This window comes from Takifugu flavidus, chromosome 22 (genome assembly GCF_003711565.1).
Source record: "Takifugu flavidus isolate HTHZ2018 chromosome 22, ASM371156v2, whole genome shotgun sequence".
Lineage (NCBI taxonomy): Eukaryota > Metazoa > Chordata > Actinopteri > Tetraodontiformes > Tetraodontidae > Takifugu > Takifugu flavidus.
In genome coordinates, this window is record NC_079541.1 from 1,818,759 (window position 1) to 1,839,438 (window position 20,680).

The 20,680-nt window shown below is 50.3% G+C and overlaps 1 protein-coding gene across 1 annotated transcript in view; it reads left to right on the forward strand.

Moving 5' to 3' along the window:
• The first annotated feature begins 5,442 nt into the window (after window positions 1–5,442).
• The window catches only part of LOC130519052 (chemokine-like protein TAFA-5), a 74,944-nt gene continuing 59,706 nt past the window's right edge, over window positions 5,443–20,680 (forward strand). The window contains exon 1 of the mRNA XM_057022118.1: window positions 5,443–6,089. Within this exon, the coding sequence (XP_056878098.1) occupies window positions 5,987–6,089 (103 nt within the window). The 5' untranslated portion in view covers window positions 5,443–5,986. The remainder of the gene's footprint in view (window positions 6,090–20,680) is intronic.

A 20,680-nucleotide genomic window follows, 5' to 3' on the forward strand; every position in this document is an offset into this window, starting at 1 on the left:
TTTGTCTGGGACGGACATGACCACATGACACAAACACACTGGGAACATGTGTTCCCTGTATGAACATGTGTTCCCTTCAATCTGGAAGCGTTCCCATATGTTGGAAGTAGAAACTCCATTTACTCTGACCTGGACGTGGTCTCACAGGGGACAAAACCTGTTCAGGAGTTTCTGTTGACGGGAGGGAACCAGCAAACAAAGGCTCCACATCCGTCTCATGCTCTCGTGTTCCTGAGACTCTCGTGGCAACGTTCCCACAAACCCACACCGGAACGTTACAGATTCCCACAGAACTATATCCATTACCATGTAAATGAGTCTGGGAGTGGCCGAATTATTCGCATTCTCCATACTTCATTCCAGAGTCCGTAAATGCAATTAATGGGACCTCGTTCATAAGAAAGAGAATCGTCCGCAGATAATTGTCATTGTCGGAATCCTATTAAAAAGTGTCTGCCCACCCCGCCTCCGCACGGAATTACGAGGGAAGGCTAGCTGTCACGTCACCGCGCTACGAGCCGCATAATGGGATTGGAAAAAAACGCCTTTTCTTTTGCTTTGAGTGCATCGATTTGCACAACAAAGTGACACAGAATGATTTGCGCTTTCTTTCAATTAGCATCGCTGAGCATTCCGGAGCAGCAAAGCTAACGGGCTAGCTGCAGAAAATGGTGGCATGGCGTCACGGGGAATCGGTCTTACCTGGATTTACGGCTAACAGGACGGCTATAGTGCTGCTTTAAAGGCAACTATGGCAAGCGAAGCTCTTTGATTAGCACATGATTAGCATCAGGAAGATACTGTAGCACTGAGCTGTGGGAGAATATTACATTTCTGGGCAGTTTGTGCTGCATCCAAGAAGAAACCCGTAATTCATTGTTTTTGAAAATTAAGCTATCAGTTTAGGAGGACACGGGGGGGAAGTGGGGGGGGGGGAGATGGTCACACCATTCCCACCAGGTTGCTAGTTTGGATCCACATTTATATCTGTTGCTTACAGGATATTAGCTCTTTTTCCATCAGCCAGACACTGTGCTGAAATGATAATTACCGTATTTTCCGGACTATAAGTCGCACTTTTTTCATAGTTTGTCAGGGGGTGTGACTTGTACTCCGGAGCAACTTATATAAATACATTTTTACAGAATTTCACATGTTCGTTATTTTCACACTGACAACTACAAGAGGACGCTCTAGGCGTGTGTACCTGAGGAATGAGTTCCTTTAGCGACGCAGAAGAAGAAGCGGTGCTTCGTCTATGGAGTTAGACTTGATTGTTTGGTAAACTTGCTCGGATGTTCTTTATGCTATAGTTATCTGAATAACTGTTAATATGTTACGTTAACAAAGCAGACACCTACTCAGTTCGTTGTGGGTCATGTAGCTGAATTTGTTACGTTAGCATACGGTAACGCTATTGCTAATCCATGCTAATGGATTGCTAATTGCCTTTCAAGATGAAATGTATGTTCTTGGTCTCGGATTTTATCAAATAAATTTTCCCCCAAAATGTGACTTATATATCTATTTTTCTTCTTTATTATGCATTTTTTGGCTAGTGCGACTTAAACTCCGGAGCGACATATAGTCCAGAAAATACGGTACGCTTCGGGAACACGCATGAAAAGAGGTCCGCCAGCCTCTGCAGTCCGGTCAAGTCGACTCTCAGAATACAAATATCCGTGAGTGCTGCGGGGTCAAGATGATTATCTGGAGCTGGCGAGCGATCGCCACCGCTAGCAGCATCGTTTGTGATATTAAGACGGAATACTCGAGGCGGGTTTTTGTGCACGTGGCCTCTCTGGGATGCCAGACAATCAGCGATGTCAGCGAAAGGTCTCGGAATAGACGCTCCTTTGATTCCTCGACCTGCTTTGGCCTCAGTTTACAGCTACAAACCGCGTAAAAATATCATGCTGGCTGGTCTCTCCGACTATAAACAGGATCAGAAAAGGTGGCGCAGAGGACTGAACTCGCTTCATCGTGAGTGATTTCAGGTTTTCTCATCCCATAATTATCCGGGGTATCAAATATCGATCTGCGTGGTAACGGGAGAGCAGCCGTGCCTAGCAGATTTCTTCTTTCTTTCTATCCTGCAAGTACACAAACCACAACTGTTGGGGTTGAAATCCTGCTACTGTTAGCATGCTAACGGCAAACTGGTGTTTTCAGTTAAAGTGAAGACCTGTAAGTCCATTTTTATTGACGCGACCTTCTAAAAGCTTTCGAAACCTTTAAGTCTTACATCCATTTAACGCCGAACCGCGTTTCATGTTTTTGCACTGTAAAACAAAGTAACTTAGGTTCAATTTTAAAGCCCAGGCTACTTTTCTTTCTCCTGCTTCTGTCTCTCAAATGGTAAAAGAAAATCTAAAACCTTCAAAAAGGTTCGTTGCTCAGCTTTGCGTTACGTTCAAAGTCCTCCTCAGACGGCCGATATGGAGCGTCTGGACACATCAAAGTAGGGGAAAGGCCACGTCTCAGATGGTCCCACGGCTCAGCTAATGCTAGCTTGTTCAAAGTGGGTTGTTTTTGTTACCGCTAACGTTATTATGAGGCTGAATTTAACAAATTTTGTTGCACTTTGACTTGTATTTTGGTGTGAGTTTAATCTTTCTGATGTTTGACCAGATTCAATATGTAAGAAGTTCCGTCAACGTGAACTTAGATGAGACGTTTTGAAATATTTCAGCTTAAATAAAATAGCACACGTTGCTGGCAGACTCGAATGGAAACTTTTCTGAGATGGTTCAGCTGCAGAAGTTCACATTTCAAACCCATAAAACGGTTGCTCACTCGAGAAAAATCCATTAGCAAACATCTCGCGCGCGCCCTCCATCGATCAGCTCAACAGGTGATCTGAATCTGGAGTTTTATGTTTCCCACTTTCACCATCGGCTCCTCGGCTTCGTGGTGCTTTCACAGTCAAAAAGGCATCAAAGTGATCTGAAAGTTTGTGTTTTGCGTCACATTTTCATTAAAACAGCTGTTCTCAAGGGTCGATGTCTGAGTGAGATTAGTCGCTATAATTCAGCCTAAAATACTGAAGCATTGTTCATTTTTCTCTCCCTGTTGTGCTTAATAAACACCATCTGCTGATTTAATTTGCTACGAGAGCACATTTTTTAAACGTAGGCAAGCTTAATATTGCTTTGGGAAGCCATATTTCTACAAAAGCGCCATTAGCCGCCGAGAAAACAAAGGCAGAACTGCAGAGCGGCGTTAGCATCCAGAGTGACTCTCGACTGGAAACAGGTGTCGCCTGCCGTTCCCTCCACAGCTGAATCTGTTTTTAACCCTGAGAAGAAACATTCTTTCTTGTTGTTTTGTACTATTTTGTACTAGTTTTCTAACCTTTTTTAAAATCCAAAATAGAACGTTTAGACTCCGCACACATTTAAAGTTCATCTAAAGCTCCAACAGAAGCCAGAACGGAGCTCCCGCTGCTTTACACATTAGTAGTGAACACACAGTCCAGGTGCACTCAGTAGGGATTTGGCTGCCTTGCTCAGGGGTGCCCCGGCCCATGACTCGCTCTGCCATTTGAAAGCAACGATGACCAGAGGGAGAACCAAGTATTTGACACAGGTTATTCACAGTTTATTTCCCCAGAGACCACAGGTAGCTGCTGAGGTGGATGCATGGGGGCCTTCCAGAGCATCCGTGCCACGAGACGAGACGGTTCCTCCCTGACAGGAGCGAACAGGAAGTCTGAATTTTTCCTGGAACAGTTTTCGGGAGGCGCGGGAGCTGAAACCCCACAGGTTACACTGGGCTACTGGAGCGTAAATACAGTGGGACCTCTACTTACGAAATTAATTGGTCCCGGAAGTTGTTTTGTAACCTGAAAATTATGTAAATAGAGACGCGTCTTCCATGTAAATGCCCTAATCTGTTCCAAGCCCCCAAAAATTCGGACATAATTCGTAAGTTCGTAAGTAGAGGTCCCGCTGTATCAGGAGCTGTCCCGGTCCTGAAGTCCTTGTATGGAACTGTCCATGGTCCTGGTTAGACTGTCTGTGGTCCTCGGTCCTAAAGCCTCACTGGGCAATCTTTCACCCCTGTGTGGTTCTTAATTTGTCCTTGTGGCAAAAATATTTCAAAATAATTGAAAGAACGGCGTCAGTATTTCTTATATAAAGAACCAAATACCTGCTGAATTACAGTGTTTTGTTATAGTTTGTTTCCAATCTCTGCATAAGCTCGGATCGCTGCTGTTGGACTGCAGAAGACGTATCTTTCTGCCCCCGGTGACTCCAGTGGTATCACCGCGCTCGTAAAGTCGGCAACATGCTAGCGAGATAGCGACACTGCTACTGCTATCGGCCGTTATCATGAAGCTCTTGTTATCCTGCTCATGGTCTCCATGCATATGTGGTGTAACAGCTGTGGGAATACCTGCTCCTGTATCTCCCATTGTCTTTCTTTTATCCCTGGATAAGGACGGGAACGCCGTTCCCTCCTCCTGTTCTATTTCTGCAATGCAGATGGACCTGCATGGTGCCATAAATCAAAACCCTAATCTTTATGTATCAAAACCATCAGGCGGTAGCAGGAGAAGCGCGCCGCGGCCCTGTCTCATCCTGGCTGCCCCTGGCTGGGGCATCGCTATCCGAGAGCCCTGCACTTATCACGGTTTACAGCGTCTGAGGTGGGAAAAGCGCCTCCGCTGATGCAGGAAGTCCAAAGGTTTGGCCAGAGTAGAGGCCGTTTGTGTCCCGCGGGAGCTAAAATGGAAGTAAATATGGATATTTAATGTAAATGTGGCTTTTAAATAAGCTCACACGCACACATCCGCCTCCAGCTGAAGACATGTTTGCCCAGAACACGACTGTCCTCTAAGGCATCGAGGGCGGATTGAAGTGGACTTTTGATCAAATGCTTTAATTGTCCTCCCATTTATCCAAATATTTATATTAATTTTTATATATGGAATTTGCTCCACCCACTAAATCAATAAATGTGTCTCACACCAACCCAAAAAACCCGTATCATAGCTATGTGGTGGGGAAATGACGTCACCAATAATGATAATATCTCCGACGCACCTATCAAACAAACCTTTCACTCTTCCCTTTAACGTAAACGCACCGTGTGCGCGTGGAGCGCGCGTGCGCGCAATTGTTGCGCGGACAAGTGCCGCTCTCTCATGATCGATTAGATATCAAACTGTGTGATCGACTGAAAACAGGCGGCGGCTTTTCTGATGTGTAAAGATCGAGGCGGCGTCGAACATCGAACATCGGGCTGAGGCGGATTCGATGTCAACCGCGACCCGAGTGGCGCGAAATCGATTATGTCAATGTTTCACTTTGGACACGACGCGCACCTTTTCCCGCCGCCCCCCCCCCCCCCCCCCCCCCCCCCCCACACACACACACACACGCGCGCCCCCCCCCGTCTGTGGCCAAACAGGGAGCTTTTAAGGACTTTCCCCCCCTCCTCTCCTTCGCTCCGCGCATTTTATCCCGTTTATTCCGCCGGTGCCGGTCTGCGGGCTGAGTTGGGCTGATGGAGAGGATGGAGGGGGGGCACCACAGGTAGAGGAGGAAGGAGCTTTGTGCGCTGCGGCGGCGGCGACCGGAGCAGCAACTCGGCTCAGCGCCTCTTTTTCACTCAAGGCTTCGGGAGCAAATCGAAGTTGACGGACTTTGGGACACCTGGAGGAAGAAACTTGTATTTCTGAACCAGAATCGATGAGAAGAACAGAAAGAAGCCCAAAACAAACGGCGCTGCTCCCCTGAGACTCGGAGTCATGAGGAAAATGTGACCTTTTCGGGGGGTTTCTTTCTTCTTTTTGCGCAATTCGACAGACCCGTTTTTTCCCTTCCACACTTCTCCTCCTTCCCCATTTTTCCTGGCTGGATTTACAACGCGGGAGGTTCTAGAGCCGCGGGAGCCCGGACCGGATTGGGAGATTACCGCCGTCGCTTTTGGGGAAGCGTCTCCTCTAAAATCAAAGAAGAAGAAGTGCCGCTCCGCTCCGATGGCCCCCGTGTCGAGGCGCAAAGACGCCGGCCGCTGGCCGAGGATGTCGTCAACTTTCTGGGCTGTGGTGCTGCTGACGGCGCTGCTGCTGCTCTACTGCGGTAAGTGCGGCTCCGCGCGCGGGCGGACGCGGAATTGCGCAACAGCCGCGCTTCACGCATCGATCGCGCGGTGTCGGCGTGTCATTTTGGATAAGGCGCAAATGCCCCCCCCCCCCCCCCCCCCATTCCCTCCACCCACCCCCCTTCATTGGTGTCACTGTCTTTTTGATACGGGGCCTCGTCGAATCTCCAGTGGTTCATTTGCGCTTTACGCGCGCACACTGGCACCTCTATCCGGTGTGTGTGTGTGTGTGTTTGGGGGGGGGGGGGGGGGGTGAGGGTGTCACACAGTGTGACGGAGGTCAGACAGTCGTGCATCTGTGATCCTCAGGACTGCGGGAAGGGTTCAGAGTGGAGGCAATAAAAGACGCCCGAGTCGGTTGGAAGAATCGCGCGTAATTCCGGGCCAGGATCCGGCTGCTGCCTGAGGTCCTTTTGGATTTGGAGAGTCTCTCCCTCCTCCCCCCCCTCCCTCTCCCTCTCCCTCTCTCTATCCTTGGCATCCGCACACCTTTTCTCCCTCCGCGTGAGTGAGTGCGTCTGAATCACTGGAAGAACCAGATCCAGCTGGCACGCAGTTGTATCTGAGGGCAGTGGGGGGTGGAGGAAGGGGGGGGGGGGGGGGGGGGGTGATCAAGAAAAGAGCTATTTCGTTAGCAGCCCAGTTAATTATTAATCTGATCGCCTCTGGGCAAATTAGCTGCTGCTCCCGACAAATGAACAGATTGTTTTCTTGCCTGGTGACGTCACACTTCGCCTCAAAGTTGTCCAGTTTATCTGAGTCCGCTTTGCTTTGTGATCACAGCAGCTCCAGGCCGGGGGGTGGGGGGGGGGGGGGGGGTGGGGGGGTTGTGTGGGGGGTGCTGCTGCTCCAGTGGATTACCAGTGAAAGGCTAAAGCCCCTAAATATGAGGGTTTCTCCTTCTTCTCCCCTTGATGGTGCTTGAGGCCGTGTTTATTGATCCTCCTGCCTGCGTCCAATCAATGGCTCTGGGTGTTTGTTTCAGTCAGCCCCCCCCACCCCCGACCCCCACCCCTCTCAACCTTCTGATATTTAATAATGTGAGATTCTGTGTTGGGAAACTTCAGGCTCATTCTTGGAAACCTGCGTCTTTGTTTTGGGAACTTTTCCCACAGTTTCGTTGTTTCTCCTCCCAAAGGACATTTCCGGACCATTCCCAAAGCCGAGAGACATTTTCTTCCATGAAACACACGATCCATCATATTTCGCAATCATCAATCCACCAGATTTCATCTTTTACCTCATGTTTGTCCCAGCCTTCGGCTTTTAAATCCACCCCCCCAACAAAAATAATGATTCTAGCTTTAATTCTCAGTAAATGCACTAAAATCTTGAGGTTCTGATGCACTTATAGAAGCTAACGACGCGCTAAGCTCAGGCCCGTCTTCTGATCCAGAAGGTTTGGAATCTGGTGCAGGAGGAGATGCAGATGTTTCCTTTCCATTCACTCTGAGCTGTATACATTAAGCACCAAGGACAATATGGATGTTGTGCCATATTGTAAAAAAGCCTAAAACTAGCATGGGAGGGGGGGGGGGGGGGGGGGGTGATTATAGCTATTAGTCATATGGTGGCTGTCACATGGAATCAGCGTCCAGCTTCACACGTTCTCACCGCGGCCGTTCTGAAGGGCTGGAGCAGCATAAGTGGAGGGAAAGAAAGCTCACAAGGGAGGGAGCGCGGAGCCGAGGAAAGAGGCTGCGCTGCCTCCCAATGTTTGCTAACGCCTCAGTGAGAGCGGGGGGGGGGGGCAGAAAGAGGGGGAAAAATAAATCAGTGAGGAGACGGATGGAGAGAAGCAGACATGATAAATGGCACCAGCTTGAAAATGTAACAACAAATGCCTCAGCACCCCCTGATTACATTACAAAAGAAAAGTAATGAAATAAAAGCTATGTCTTTGTGCACCAGCGCCCCCTTCTGGAAGCTCTGCGCCTTGCACTTCATTTGCAGACGGTTATTCATGAGGCTGCAGCCCCGCGTGTGGCCCCCGAGGATGATAAGAGGCACGAGGCTAGCTAATCAGTATGCTAATCTCGGCTCGGGGAGGGCTGAGGAATGTCGTGGCGGCTCTGATCCCGGGCCTGAACTGGAAACCGAGAGAGAGGAGACGGGATGAGGGGGCACTGACAGGCGAGGGAGCACCGGCGTGGAAACACGGCGTTTGCTGATTCACTCCTCGGTGAAAATCACGTGCGTTCGAGATGCTAACGAACAGACGGCACGGAAGGGAGCGGGCCGCTCGCATGGTTCGGAAAAACACAAGCCTGACCTACTTCTGCATACAAGAACATCACCCTGGAAGGTCTTTAGAAACACAGAAAGGTTAAACACACTGATACACACACACACACACACACACACACACACATGCACACACACACACACACACACACACGCCTGAGTTCAGACACCAAAGCGTCCCTCGCTGTTCTCTCTCTGCCTGTTTATGACTTGCAGTTGAGAGGGAGACCTGGTGGTTTGTGTGTGTGTGTGTGTGTGTGTGTGTGTGTGTGTGAGTGCGTGTGTGTGCGTGTGTGTGTTAGGGGGTGGCTCATCTCCAAAACACACAAACTAACAGAGGTTGGGAAACAAATAGACTTATTTTTCTCTCCTCACACATCTGTCAGGGATGTTTCTTTCACGTGGACTCGGACCAGGAACAACCCCCCCCTTCACACACACACACACACACACACACACACACCACACACACACACACACACACACGTCCTCAGAGGGACTTTGACAACCTGCACACAAACACATATTTGAATATCTCCAGTCTGGCCCTCTGGACTCCTAGTGTGTTGTGTGTGTGTGTGTGTGTGTGTGTGTGTGTGTGTGTGTGTGTGTGTGTGTGAAGGGGAAGGGGGGGTTTGGGGGGTGAGAGGAGGGTCGCAGCGAGTGTTCCAGGAAAAGACTGGAAGGCCTGGAACAACAGTCGAGTCCAGAGTTGCTGAACTGAAAAGAAGGAGCAGGAAGTTGATTTTGTTGATTTTGACCTGATGAAACGGGAGAGAAATGTTGGATTTTAGCGTAATTCTGAACTATTGGTGCCATGACTGATGCAGCTGAAGCTCTCGTACCTCGATGGTTCCTGGCAGAGTTCTGCCGCGCGTTCTCAACGTGCTCAGACAAAAGCAGCTTAGCTCTCTGGCGGCTTCTCTCGGGCTTTTGCCCCATTTGTCGGGGATAACGCCCGTTGGTTCCACAGATGCTTTATTCTGTTCTCGAGCTCTTAACGTTCTGATGTTATGAGAGAGAAGACACCAAAAGTTCCTGTTTCTCAACCCACCTCTGATCCTAAAATCCACCTTCTATTAAAAATCCATCCTGTTCCTCGGGAGCTAGCATGCTAGCTGGCAGAGAGGCGGTCCCAGTTGGAGGTGGTTGAATCACGCAGCTGCCCTGAATCCTTCAGCATAAACTAAAATATCGCTTTTGATTCAGCCCAAACACCGAAGTCAAACAGGATTAGTGTGGAATTACACCCCGGGTGTGCTTTGTTTTATCAAATCGATACACGTCGGCCTTTTAGCCGACAAGCTTAATACACAAACCGCTTCAAATGTGAGGATTCGATCAATGACGGCCTCGGTGTTCCTGTCGAATATCACCACAGCGTGAGCCGCTGCCTTGTTGTTAGCATCGATCTGAAGGGGAAACTGATTAATGATGAAAGGCGATGTGTCCCGCCCGTTTTTACGCCCTCATCTTTAGGGCAGCGGCCGCCACACGGGAGCGACCTGTCTTTATTCCCACCTTTGCGCGCCATCCTTTCCGGATGCTAAAAACACACGCGCGTGCGGGGGCTAGGCTAATACGCCGTGACATTTGCTTAACGTTAAAAACAAATCGCGTTTGGAGTTTGCAGCTAGGCGATATAGCGTTCCCGCCACCTCCGCGGCTAATTGCACGTGAAACGTGGCGAGTCGTGCCGTGAATTAATGTGATACCAGCGTGGCTTTAATCACAATTAAACCTGCGAGTGTGAAATTTACTCCTCACCGTGCCGGCGGTGGATCGCCGGTTGTTGGGGTCACGTGTGCTGATTTCTCACGCTGGTATCTGGCTTAATGTCGCCCGAGAGGTCCTTCAAATGAAATCGCAAACACAGATTCACAAACGTGGTGACTAAAGCTGAGGCCTCCTCCGTAAACAGCGCGAGCCGCCCTAATTGGGTCGGAATCCGGACCGTCTGGCGGCGCGAGCGCACCTCCAGAGGATTCGCGGATGTGCATTTGCGCTGGTTTCGCCCGCGGCCAGTGAGCTCATTCAGGGAGGGAGACGCTAAAGCTACTCCTCCTTTAGTGCTGCACAGAAGAAAAAAAGGAGCAATTGCTTGGAAGAAAATGCCAGAATGGTGCTTTGAATTCCTAGAGGGGCCCATCACGGAGATGCGGCCCACGGAGCCGAGACAGCCGGCATCTGGAGCGGCGACACGGCGCTAAAGTGGGGAGAGGAAATGGGGAGGGAGGGGGGGGGAGAGTGGAGTCGGAGGCAAGGAAAGAGGCTGACAGGGGAGCAGGGGAAGGAGCTCGGGACGGGGGACATCGCAACGGGACCAAGGACGGACGGACGGACGCTCAGACGGGAACGAAGGCGCTAACGCGATGGAGCCGTCCAGGTCCCGACAAATATTCCATTAGAAGAGACAGAAGCCATTTGTCACAGCGGGGGACCTGAGAGGTAGTTAAGCCGCCGGTACGGGGCCGCCGGCCCGGCTGATGCGTGTCACGACCGCCGAGCAAATGGAGCCCGACTCGGTTTCGCTCAATCAATTGTCCGGCGTCCTCTGGCGACTCCTGCGCTTAAAGAAAATCTGAAAGTTTTCACCAGCCTGACGCCCGACAGCTTGTTACGGGGCCTCCAGGGCCGCCGCCGCCGCCGCCTCCCTCCCCCCCGCTCATCCCGTCCTCCCTGTCAGCGGGTCGGCGGCGGCGCCCCCACGTCCAGCGAGGCGCGTGCTGACAGGCGCCCGTGGATGCTAATGCTCGCGCAGGCCTAAATGACAGCGGTTTGGGTCCCTAGTTGGTCCTCGGGGTCGTCTATCAGGCGGGTTTTGCTCCTCGCCGTCAGCAGCAGGATTTTTCTGCTGCCGTGACGACGGAGACGTGGGGGACGGATCTGAGACCCGGGGGACGGGCTCGGCTACCTTCCCTGGTAGATTTAAAAAACAGACGGCTCCGATATCGATATCGAACTCAAGACATTTGATCTCAGTTTAGCTATTTGCATTTCGCTACTCGCTACTTTTTGCCCGTCGTTTGTGTAATTACGAAAAAAATGAGTATTTTCATTCACGCGCACTCAACAAATGTGCGCTGATGAAATAAATATCAGGAAGTTTTAAATATATGCGTTTTTAATTAAAACTACAGTCTTTCTTTTTCGCAGCAGTGGACCTTTTTGTTCCCCTGGAGCCACCGTAGTTTTTCTGAAAAGAGGATTTAAGATATTAAAAAATGTAATCAGTGTTTTAGCTGCCACGTTTTCATGGATTTGGAGTTTTATGCTAGAAAATCCCTCTATAATTAGTGAGACGTTTAGCATTTAGCCTTCGCTACATTTTCTGTTGTGTGTGTTTTTTTAAGAAGATATTAGAAAATGATACCAAAACATTTTTTTTTCCTTTTGGGAATTCATCCCAAGAATCCCAAGGTTGAGTGCAGCTCTGCCCATAGTGTCGAACTGGAGCTTTACCTCCTTTCTGGTGATAAAACCTTTGAACCGCGTGTGTTTGAACTGATGCTAAATCTGGTTTCAGTTTCCGTCGAACGCTAATCCCAAATTTCCGCCAGGCGCCACCGCATCCAAAAGATGAGTGGTGCATATTGTGCATCCCAGAACGGGCGAGCCGCTTCCCTCTGCCAGAATCCACAGCGGATCCACTTTGGATGTCAGCTGTGGCGGAGCAGATCAGCCCAGACAGGAAGTGCACGGAGAACAGGCTCCATTTTTAAAACAAAAGGCTTGAATATTTCAAGCTAGCACATGTTGAGCAGAGAGGTGCACGTGTGGCGTCTGGAGACGGGAATGCTCGGATTAGAAACGATCTGTCGGGCTTGTGGTCCAAAGCTCGGCTGGGTCTGATGAGCATGTTTGTCAAACACGGCCCCCCGAGGCCCGTCTGGTGACGGAGGGGTGAGGAATTCCGTCTGCTCGCCTTCCCTCCACCCGCCCGGGAGCAGCCAGCGGAGCCGAGGGGTGGGACGACGGGTTGGGGGGGGGTTAACCTACTGCTCGAGGGGGACTCGGTTGGAAGTGCTGCCTGAAAGAGCTCAGCGAGCTGCGGCGCTGTAATTCCAGCTTTCACCCGCCTGGGCCGGGAACGCACGGCTGGACGTTCTTTCTTCTCCTCTCCAGCTCTGAGGGGCTTTAGTCCTCTTAGCAGACCCCCCCCCCCACCCCCCAGGTGACGAGCTCCGCCCTCCCACCGACAGCCAATGCGGCGGCTCCTGTGCAGGGGCGGAGGAACTCACGATGGCGTCCCAGCAGGGGGTCCCAGAGGCAACGATATCCATAATGTGTCACGATGAGTCACGCTAATTCACCGCTGGGGTTACGCAACACTCATGATGGTGAGGTCGACATCAGCAACCAGGAGGATGGATGGAGGGAGGGATGGGTGGGTGGAGGGAGGGAGGGAGGGAGGGAGGGAGGGAGGGAGGGAGGGAGGGATGGATGGATGGGTGGGTGGATGGATGGAGGGATGGATGGATGGGTGGGTGGATGGATGGATAACAAGTCCATCTTGTTGGTCCTCTTCCCCTTCTCCTACTCCCTTCTCCCCCCCTTCTCCTCCTCCCTTCTCCCCCCCTTCTCCTCCTCCCTTCTCCTCCTCCCTTCTCCTCTTCCCCCCCTTCCCCCCCCCCCCCCCTCCTCCCCTCTATTCCTCCCCTCCCATCACCAGGAGCCCCTCCCCCCTCCCCGATGAGCCTGGTTCTGCTCAAGGTTTCTTCCTGTTAATGGTCGCGTCTGCTGCTCATTCAGGCCGGAAGAAAACGACTGAAAGGTTCAGTTGAAGAGACGAAAACGTGGTGTTGCTGTTATTTTCCAGCCGTTTTCAAGGTCGTTTGTTTCCTCGGAAGTTTCTCGTATTGATGCGACTTCACTTTAACCAAGACCATAAAAAGACTCTCTTTTACGTAGCATTAGCAGGATTACGCGTGAATCGACTCTTGTTTCACGTTTCTTTCGTGAGTAACTGTTATCGATAGACTTTTCCAGATGACACCGGCCACCATCGACTCCTGGAGATAATATCGGGGGGGGGCTGATTTAATTTTGATAAAAAATGATGCGTCCTCACAGGAAGATGTATGTGCCGCCGACTCCCCAATTAAATCAGGAGCTCTTGGTAGCGAGCTGCCGGCCTGATGAATCAATCCCACACTCACATAAATGTAATCACATCGTTCGTCAGTGTCTGGTGGGAGCACATCCTGTCTGGAGGGCGGCGGCCGCTCCTCGCCGCTCCTCGCCGCTCCGTCCCGGGCAGCCGACCGCGGCGCCATGACAGAGCTGCTCGTTTACTCGGGCCCTCTTGACGACATCAGAAGATGTGAGCTTCAAAGCAGATGTGGGCGCCATTTATGCACGCTTATGCACTCAAATTACCGCCGCCCGGCACTCTCCTTGAGAGCGGCGTGCATTATTTAGCGTCGTGCTAACATCAATTAAAGAACAATCGCATGGAATACGCATCCGTCTTTATCTTCACCTCCGAGCTACGGCGGCGTGGGCGGAGCGTGGGTGACATCTGTTGTTATGAGGGGCGAGGAGGAGATCAGATGATGGGTGTTTTTCTTTTCCTCTTCCTTTTTTTTAAGGGGGGGGGGGTTCTAATCCCATGTCGCATTAAGAGGACAGATGTTGGCAAGCTAATTAACAAGTCCTCAGGCGACGTGGAAGCACGTTGCCGGATCAACACTCAGGCAGCATCGCAACACAAAGACGCCGCCACCTCTTAATCCCTCGCTTTTGGAGTGCAACATGATTCCAAGGGCAAGTAAAAAGTGTGTGGGGGGGTCCTGTTGACAGGCAGTCATCAAGAGATCACTGCCGTTTATTTCCATACGTTGGACCAGCTGTAAAGCCGTTTAATTGAAACATCGGCGCTGATTAGGCTTTTTATTACACCGCTGTTCAACACTTACCTGCTAATCTGTGTGAAAAAGAGTCACGGTGAGCATTGTTATGCTAATATCAGCCAATAGCATCTTATTTTACACTGTTTTCTATTTTAAAGAGACGTAATTCCAAGTTAGGAGTCGTTAATTCTTGGACCTTAATTGGAGAATGGAAACAATTTGTGAATGAAAGATTATATCCTCACTTTTGCAGTTATTTTTGGACCTTTAGAAGCACCTTAGAGCAGTTAAAGAGAGTCGTTAGCATTCACCGAGAGTCCGTTGAGCCTTTTTTTTTTTTTCTACTAATGCGGCAAAATTGTTGTTGATGCTCGAAATCTTTTATGCTGCGTCTTCGATTCACACCTATCTAACTGGCGTGGCACTGCGTGAAAACACAGTTAAGGTGCATTATGGGAAAGATGTTACACAGCACTTTTAGACTTCAATAAAGGCTAAAAGCCACATTACTGAAGTGCCACTTTAGCATTTCAGGCCAGAGAAAATCAGTATTATGGAAACATTTGTTGCCGGATTAATGTGTGTGGACGACATTTATCTCACTGTTGGTAAAAACCAGGATAAACAGGATAGATGCCAATGTTAGCAAGTCAGATCGTTTATCAGCGGAAGGCTAAAATGGCAGATGTCAGACAGAAGGGATTTTCAGTGATTTGGGCTGTTTTTCCTCTGGCTTGAGCAACAAATTGTGTAGCTTTATCTGTAGCTACGTCTGGTTAACGTGCGTATTATTGATCACCCGCGCGTGCTGCGTTCAAATGTACTCAGCTTTTTAAATAATACAACTGAAGGCTAATTTGGACTAAGCGCTGGTCATCCTCCCATCCTCGAGGCTAAACTTCCACTCCCTCTCACCGGCTGCCCCCAACGATGTGTGCACACATGCTAATTGTTCGGTCTCATCCCAGGGGGCGCTGGTTCTTGTAGACCACCACCATGGAGGGAACAGAACTGTATCAAAAGGTGACGTTTGACACGTTTGCTGACATTCTCTGGCCTCAAATGTGGATATCTTTGAGGTAACCCAGCTCCAAACCTCATTTTTGTCCTTACAAGTATGGTAAAATGCACCTACATACTGAGCAAACATACACACATCCTTATATCGATATCTTTGATAACTCCCCCGACCTAACTCTCCTCAACTAAAGCCAATTCTAACCCCTACCTTAAAACCAGAAGAATGGTTGTTTTGGTGCTCCGCATGTAGCAAATGCGAGAACACTCAGACAAACACGCTCATCCATGTATGCAGAGTATGCTAATTCCCAAGATAGCGGAGACGGAGTCTACCAAATAATGAATCCCCTTCCTGCTCTGGCAGGAATATGAATGGCCAGGAGGGTGGAAATGGAATTTCTCGATTTCGTAACCCCGTTTCTTTGGTTGCATTGTCGTCCTCTGTAAGGAGGTCACCTCAAATCGCTGCGCGGCCACTGGAAATCAGGCGACTGAAGTATGTTAATAAAGAGCAGGAGGACCGGGGGGGGGGGGAAATGGGATTTCAGAACCTGATCCAGGGGTGTTCCTTTAGTGGCAAAAGCCTTTGCGAGCCTCGAGTCCGACCTGTGAGATCGCACTAGGTCACCTGCTATGTGTAGTGTATGAAGGCGAAGCCGCCCCCCCCCCCCCCACCTGTCCCCCCCCCCCCCCCCCCCCCACCTGCCCCCCCCCCCCCCCCCCCCCACCTCCTCTACCCTCCGTACCCAGCCCCGGTGAGGGCCACCAAGTCCTCCTCCTCCGGGAGCCACCAGGAGAGATTACCATGAAGGATTCCTCTCTCGGTGGTGGCTCACTTCTGTAGTGTTGCTAATCTAATGCACACATTATTCAGCTCGGCCCCGCGTCTATTAACGGCAACCGCGGCCAGATTTATCGCTCGGGTTTAACGCCGCTGCAAAATAGCGCATTAGGCAGATGATATCGTGGCGTGTATGAAATGATTACGTGTGTTAGGAGATAAAAAAAAGGAAGCAAGGAAGAGGCTGAGGGGACTTGCGTAATTAAATGCACGCTCCACGGCCGTACATCATTGGCTTCCCTCTGCTCGTGCCACTTCCTGCAAGGAAGGGGGCTCCTTCTCATTCCTGCTTTTCTTGTAATAATAAAAATTCCGTCTGCTTTATCGTCCCTCCGAAAGCCACTGGGCTCAAATTATACCACGGAATTTTCTGCAAAAACCCTCCGTGGCTCGTTCTGGTAGCGACGGTAATCTCGAGAGGACACGAGTCGGGAAGCCTTCCTTTTAATATGGGTGAGTTAACAGAAGTGGGTAGACTAGATGGTGACAACAAGTGCTTAGATGGCAACGCTGTGTCCTCTTTATGAGGCGGCACCTTACCCACCGCCTCTACCCTTGAGGTGGCCGGTCCATTGTGCTGTGCACGCATGGGTTCGAATCCCATCCTCATCGGAATTGCTTTTCGGAATGCTGCAGATTGGGCTCAGGTGTCTATGAGCAAGGTAACCCTCAGGGGTCAGCTGGGACCCTCTGACCTACCGGTTACAGAACCATCGCCTCCTCCGTATTATCATTGATACAGGAACTTCCTGTTTATGGGTTTTTGTTGCCACTGTTTGTCCTTGTGGCTCAACACCACAACAGTAGAGCCAAATACTCCAACCCAAAGGGAAGTGGTAGAAGATGGAAAAGTGGTTGTTTTTCTCTTTCCACACCTTATTAGTCCTACATTTGGCTAATTATTGGCCGAAGCCAGTGCCAAGACAAGGGTGTTTTAATGGTTTATTTCACAGGTTTCCATGTTGTTTTAAACAAGCGACTCAACTCCGAGCACTAAATCTGCTCCTGATGTGTCTGATGATGTTTACCGGTGGCATCCCATTATTTCTCATCGATCCGCCACAGCTGGCTAAAGGTTAGCCAAGTCCACTGTTGTAATCAGAAGTTGACCTTTCGCTACACCGAGGCGTATTTGGACCATGATGTCATTTCTATAAACTTCCCCCCAGTTGAGAAGCACTTTAAAGATTTTATAACTGAATACAAGAAAATATAAATAAAGCTGCACCAGGAAACCTGAGGTCTCTGTAATTGGCGTAGTTGCCTTCCAGGCTGTGCAGAGTCCACAGAAACTGGACCCCAGCTTATTTGCTGCTTTTGGACCTGCCAGGACGCCCCCGTGCGAGTGCTTATCCTCTCTTTAACTGCTTACACGTGCACCCCTGTGTCAGGTTACCTTTGACTGACAGGGACTGGGAAAGCAGCCATCCCCGCAGATGTGCACCTGCCGGAGCTGCCGCGGCTCCAGCTCATCTGTGCGGTGCACGTGCACGTGCTCGTGCGCCAGCTAAACACCGTCTGTTCATTTTGCCTCGTCGTATTGAATAAAACTGCGTAAAACGCTCCCGGTGGGGGCTGTAGGTGAACTCTGTGGCTGCGATTCATCAGCCGGAGGCTCTCTGCACGCACAGATAACCGGGACTTAATAGGCTTCGCCTGGACTCCGTGGGAGGGGGGGTTCAAACACGAGGGTCACGCCGGAATGGCGCCCGCGAACGTTGGCCGGCGAGGGACGAAACTGCCGTGGAAACGAGAGAAGTGGGCGCCGCGCCGCGGTTGATGTGGCTGGCAGATGGTAGATTTTGGCTTCTGGTCATATCTTTGATCCCCCCCCCCTCCCCCCCAGAAATACTCATCCTCAAGTGTTGTGCTTTTATGTTCCGGCTTGTTCCCGGACGTTTGGCATCAGTTGACTCTCAGACAGTTTCGCCTTCTCACGCAGGAAGCAGGTTTCATGTCATTTATTTGGTGGTGTGTGTGTGTGGGTGTGTGTGTGTGTGTGTGGGGGGGGGGGTCGCCTTCTTTCCTGCAGTCTCTTTTCCTCTTTTTATCCCTTCATTCACATCAGCACAGGGAAAAGCACAGAGGGTAAGTGAAGGTAACACCGACATAAATACCAGAAGACCCCCCCCCCCCCCCCCCCCCCCAGGTCCTAATGAATCAGCCAGATTGTGATGGAGGCGGTGCCCTCAACCTGCTGTCATTTCTCATTATTTTTGACAGTAATTATCCAACAAAAACTATTTCCCCCCATCGTATAATAACCTGCGTAACCTCCCAGGTGTTCCCGCTCATCGTGGATCTAAAATCTCCGATCCTTCACCATCAGGAATAACGTTTTGCCGTTACATCCTGGGACCACTGTGGGGGCTAAAGCTACTGCCCAATTTACTTAAACTCTGTCTTTTCTGACATTTCTTAGCAGAGGGGACCATAATTAATATATCATAATTTGAGACAAAAGGGGAAAAGAGCTATAAATAAGGATCTGGCTGGGAGCAGGCGGGAAGAGGATCTACAGAGGAGCAACAAAGGGAAGTAAAGACAAGTTTAAGCCCTGAAGTGACATTACTGGGTCACACTATTATTATACACCACGGGGAGCGTGACTGCACTATTGTTTTCTTTTTTAATATGACTGTAATGAAACAGTGCTGGGTCAGGTGAATACTTCTGTTTCGCATCACAGACGTGGCCCCCTGCTGAGTCGCTCTGCGCGCCTGTCAAAAATCATGTAGGAATTCATTTTTCGTTGGGGAAATTAATGGGAGGATAGCGTCGATTTCCAAATGAAAACAAAGATCTGACGCGTTTGTGTCGCATCCACATTATTCCAAGTCCTCATCACAATCCTCTTGGAGCCCCCCCCCCCCCCTCCTCCAAGAACCTGTCAAGTTACCCACCGAGGAGCTCAGAAGCGCATTGAAGAGCCTCTTGCCTCAGTGCCGATCAATTTTCTTTGTGATCAGCCGGGCTTGATGAGATAAAAGAGTCTGAAAATGTTTTAAAGGCAAAGCTGCTTCCCTCGCGTCTCCCCAGTCGCCTTTGAAGGCTTTTTTTTCTCCCCCAGCTCGCTTCTCTTCTGTTGACGGTGATGAGGGTGCACAAGTGGGCTTCTTGGTGTTTCCGGAGCCGTGGCAGGAGGCAGGGATTGGCTGCCATGCAAGATGCTCCTCCTGCATCTTCTCAGACCCAGAGACCGAAGCCACGTCCGAGAGCTTTGCTGTCAAATGCTGAGAATCTCTCGCTTATTTACAAAGTTCCTGTTTGAGGCCTCCAAAATGGCGTCCTCTCGAATCCAGACGTGGCTCGGGATTCAAACCTGTTTGGATGGCGGCCGTCCGACCAAGAGCCAGGCTGCAGCGTTAGCCGCCGTTGCTGGCTGCAGCATTAGCCGCCGTTCTTGGCTGTAGCGTTAGCCGCCGTTCCTGGCTGTAGCTTTAGCTGCCGTTCCTGGCTGCAGCATCAACCGCGGCTTCTGCCAAGCGAGGCCCCACCGCAAACAGGATTTCCCCCTTGGCGGGTGGGCTGGCCAGCGTCTCGGCGCCCCGCGGCCCTTTGAAGTGACAGGCCACCTGAGTATCCAGAGGGGACTTTCTGTGGATCTGATCCCTCGCACAGAGTCGCCAGGACATAAATCCACACATATTTATGCAGCCATATCCGCACCAGCAAACGCAGAATCTGCTCAGGCTCAATCAGGCAGCTGTAAAATATGATCCAGCCCCGTGTCCAGCGAATACACGCAGGCCTGCATCTGTGCAGCCGGCGCTGATAAAGGCCACACGAGACGCTCCCAGAGAGCACCTGGCTCTGTGGTGATAAAGGAGCGGGTCGACGCTCCCAGCGCATCCAGGACGGGGCCAGGATGGGAAGAATGAGGTCTACTGGCAAAGAGGGATAAGAGCGAAGTGCAACCAAATAACCGGGACGATCGCATCGATTCCTTTTTTACATTTAAAATAAAGCACTTGCTCCTGAGAAGGAAAGTTTTTCCAAAGTTTCAAGAGAGTTTTGAATTCATCTTGGCTAAACTATAGTAAAAAAACGCGTCTGGACTGAAAAAAGTGAGCGTGCAGCTGTTAAACAGCCATTTCTCATGATTGACAGCAGCAGCAGCCGAGTTTTCTCCGAACGGCCCTGCGAATCGACGCCTACCTGCCTTTTAATGCTCAATAAATCATCACAGGCACCTCAAAACACAACACATTCAGCCCCACAGCTCCTATTTGCTCATATTTGAAGGGAGGGCTTCGTACGTTTGCACATTCATGGTGGTCTTTATTCTGCAAGCAATTTGGAAAATATGTTCATTCCTGAGTTATTTATCAGCCTTCCAGCAGCTCGTTTTCCAAATGAACGGCAGCGCAGCTCAAAGCTGAAAATGAGCAGCAAACTTAGAGGCACCTGAACGCGTCATTTGGTGATAATGCCAAAATTTGGCTGGAATAATGAAAAGGATATGAAATTTCTAGCATTAAGCACATGTTACATTTTGGGGAATTGTTGCTTTTTGCCTTTATCGAGACAAATCCAAGACGGAGCTGAGAGAAACAGGCTTCTGCAGCACATCAGAAGTGATTATTTAGTTTTTATTGACGAGCATAGAAAA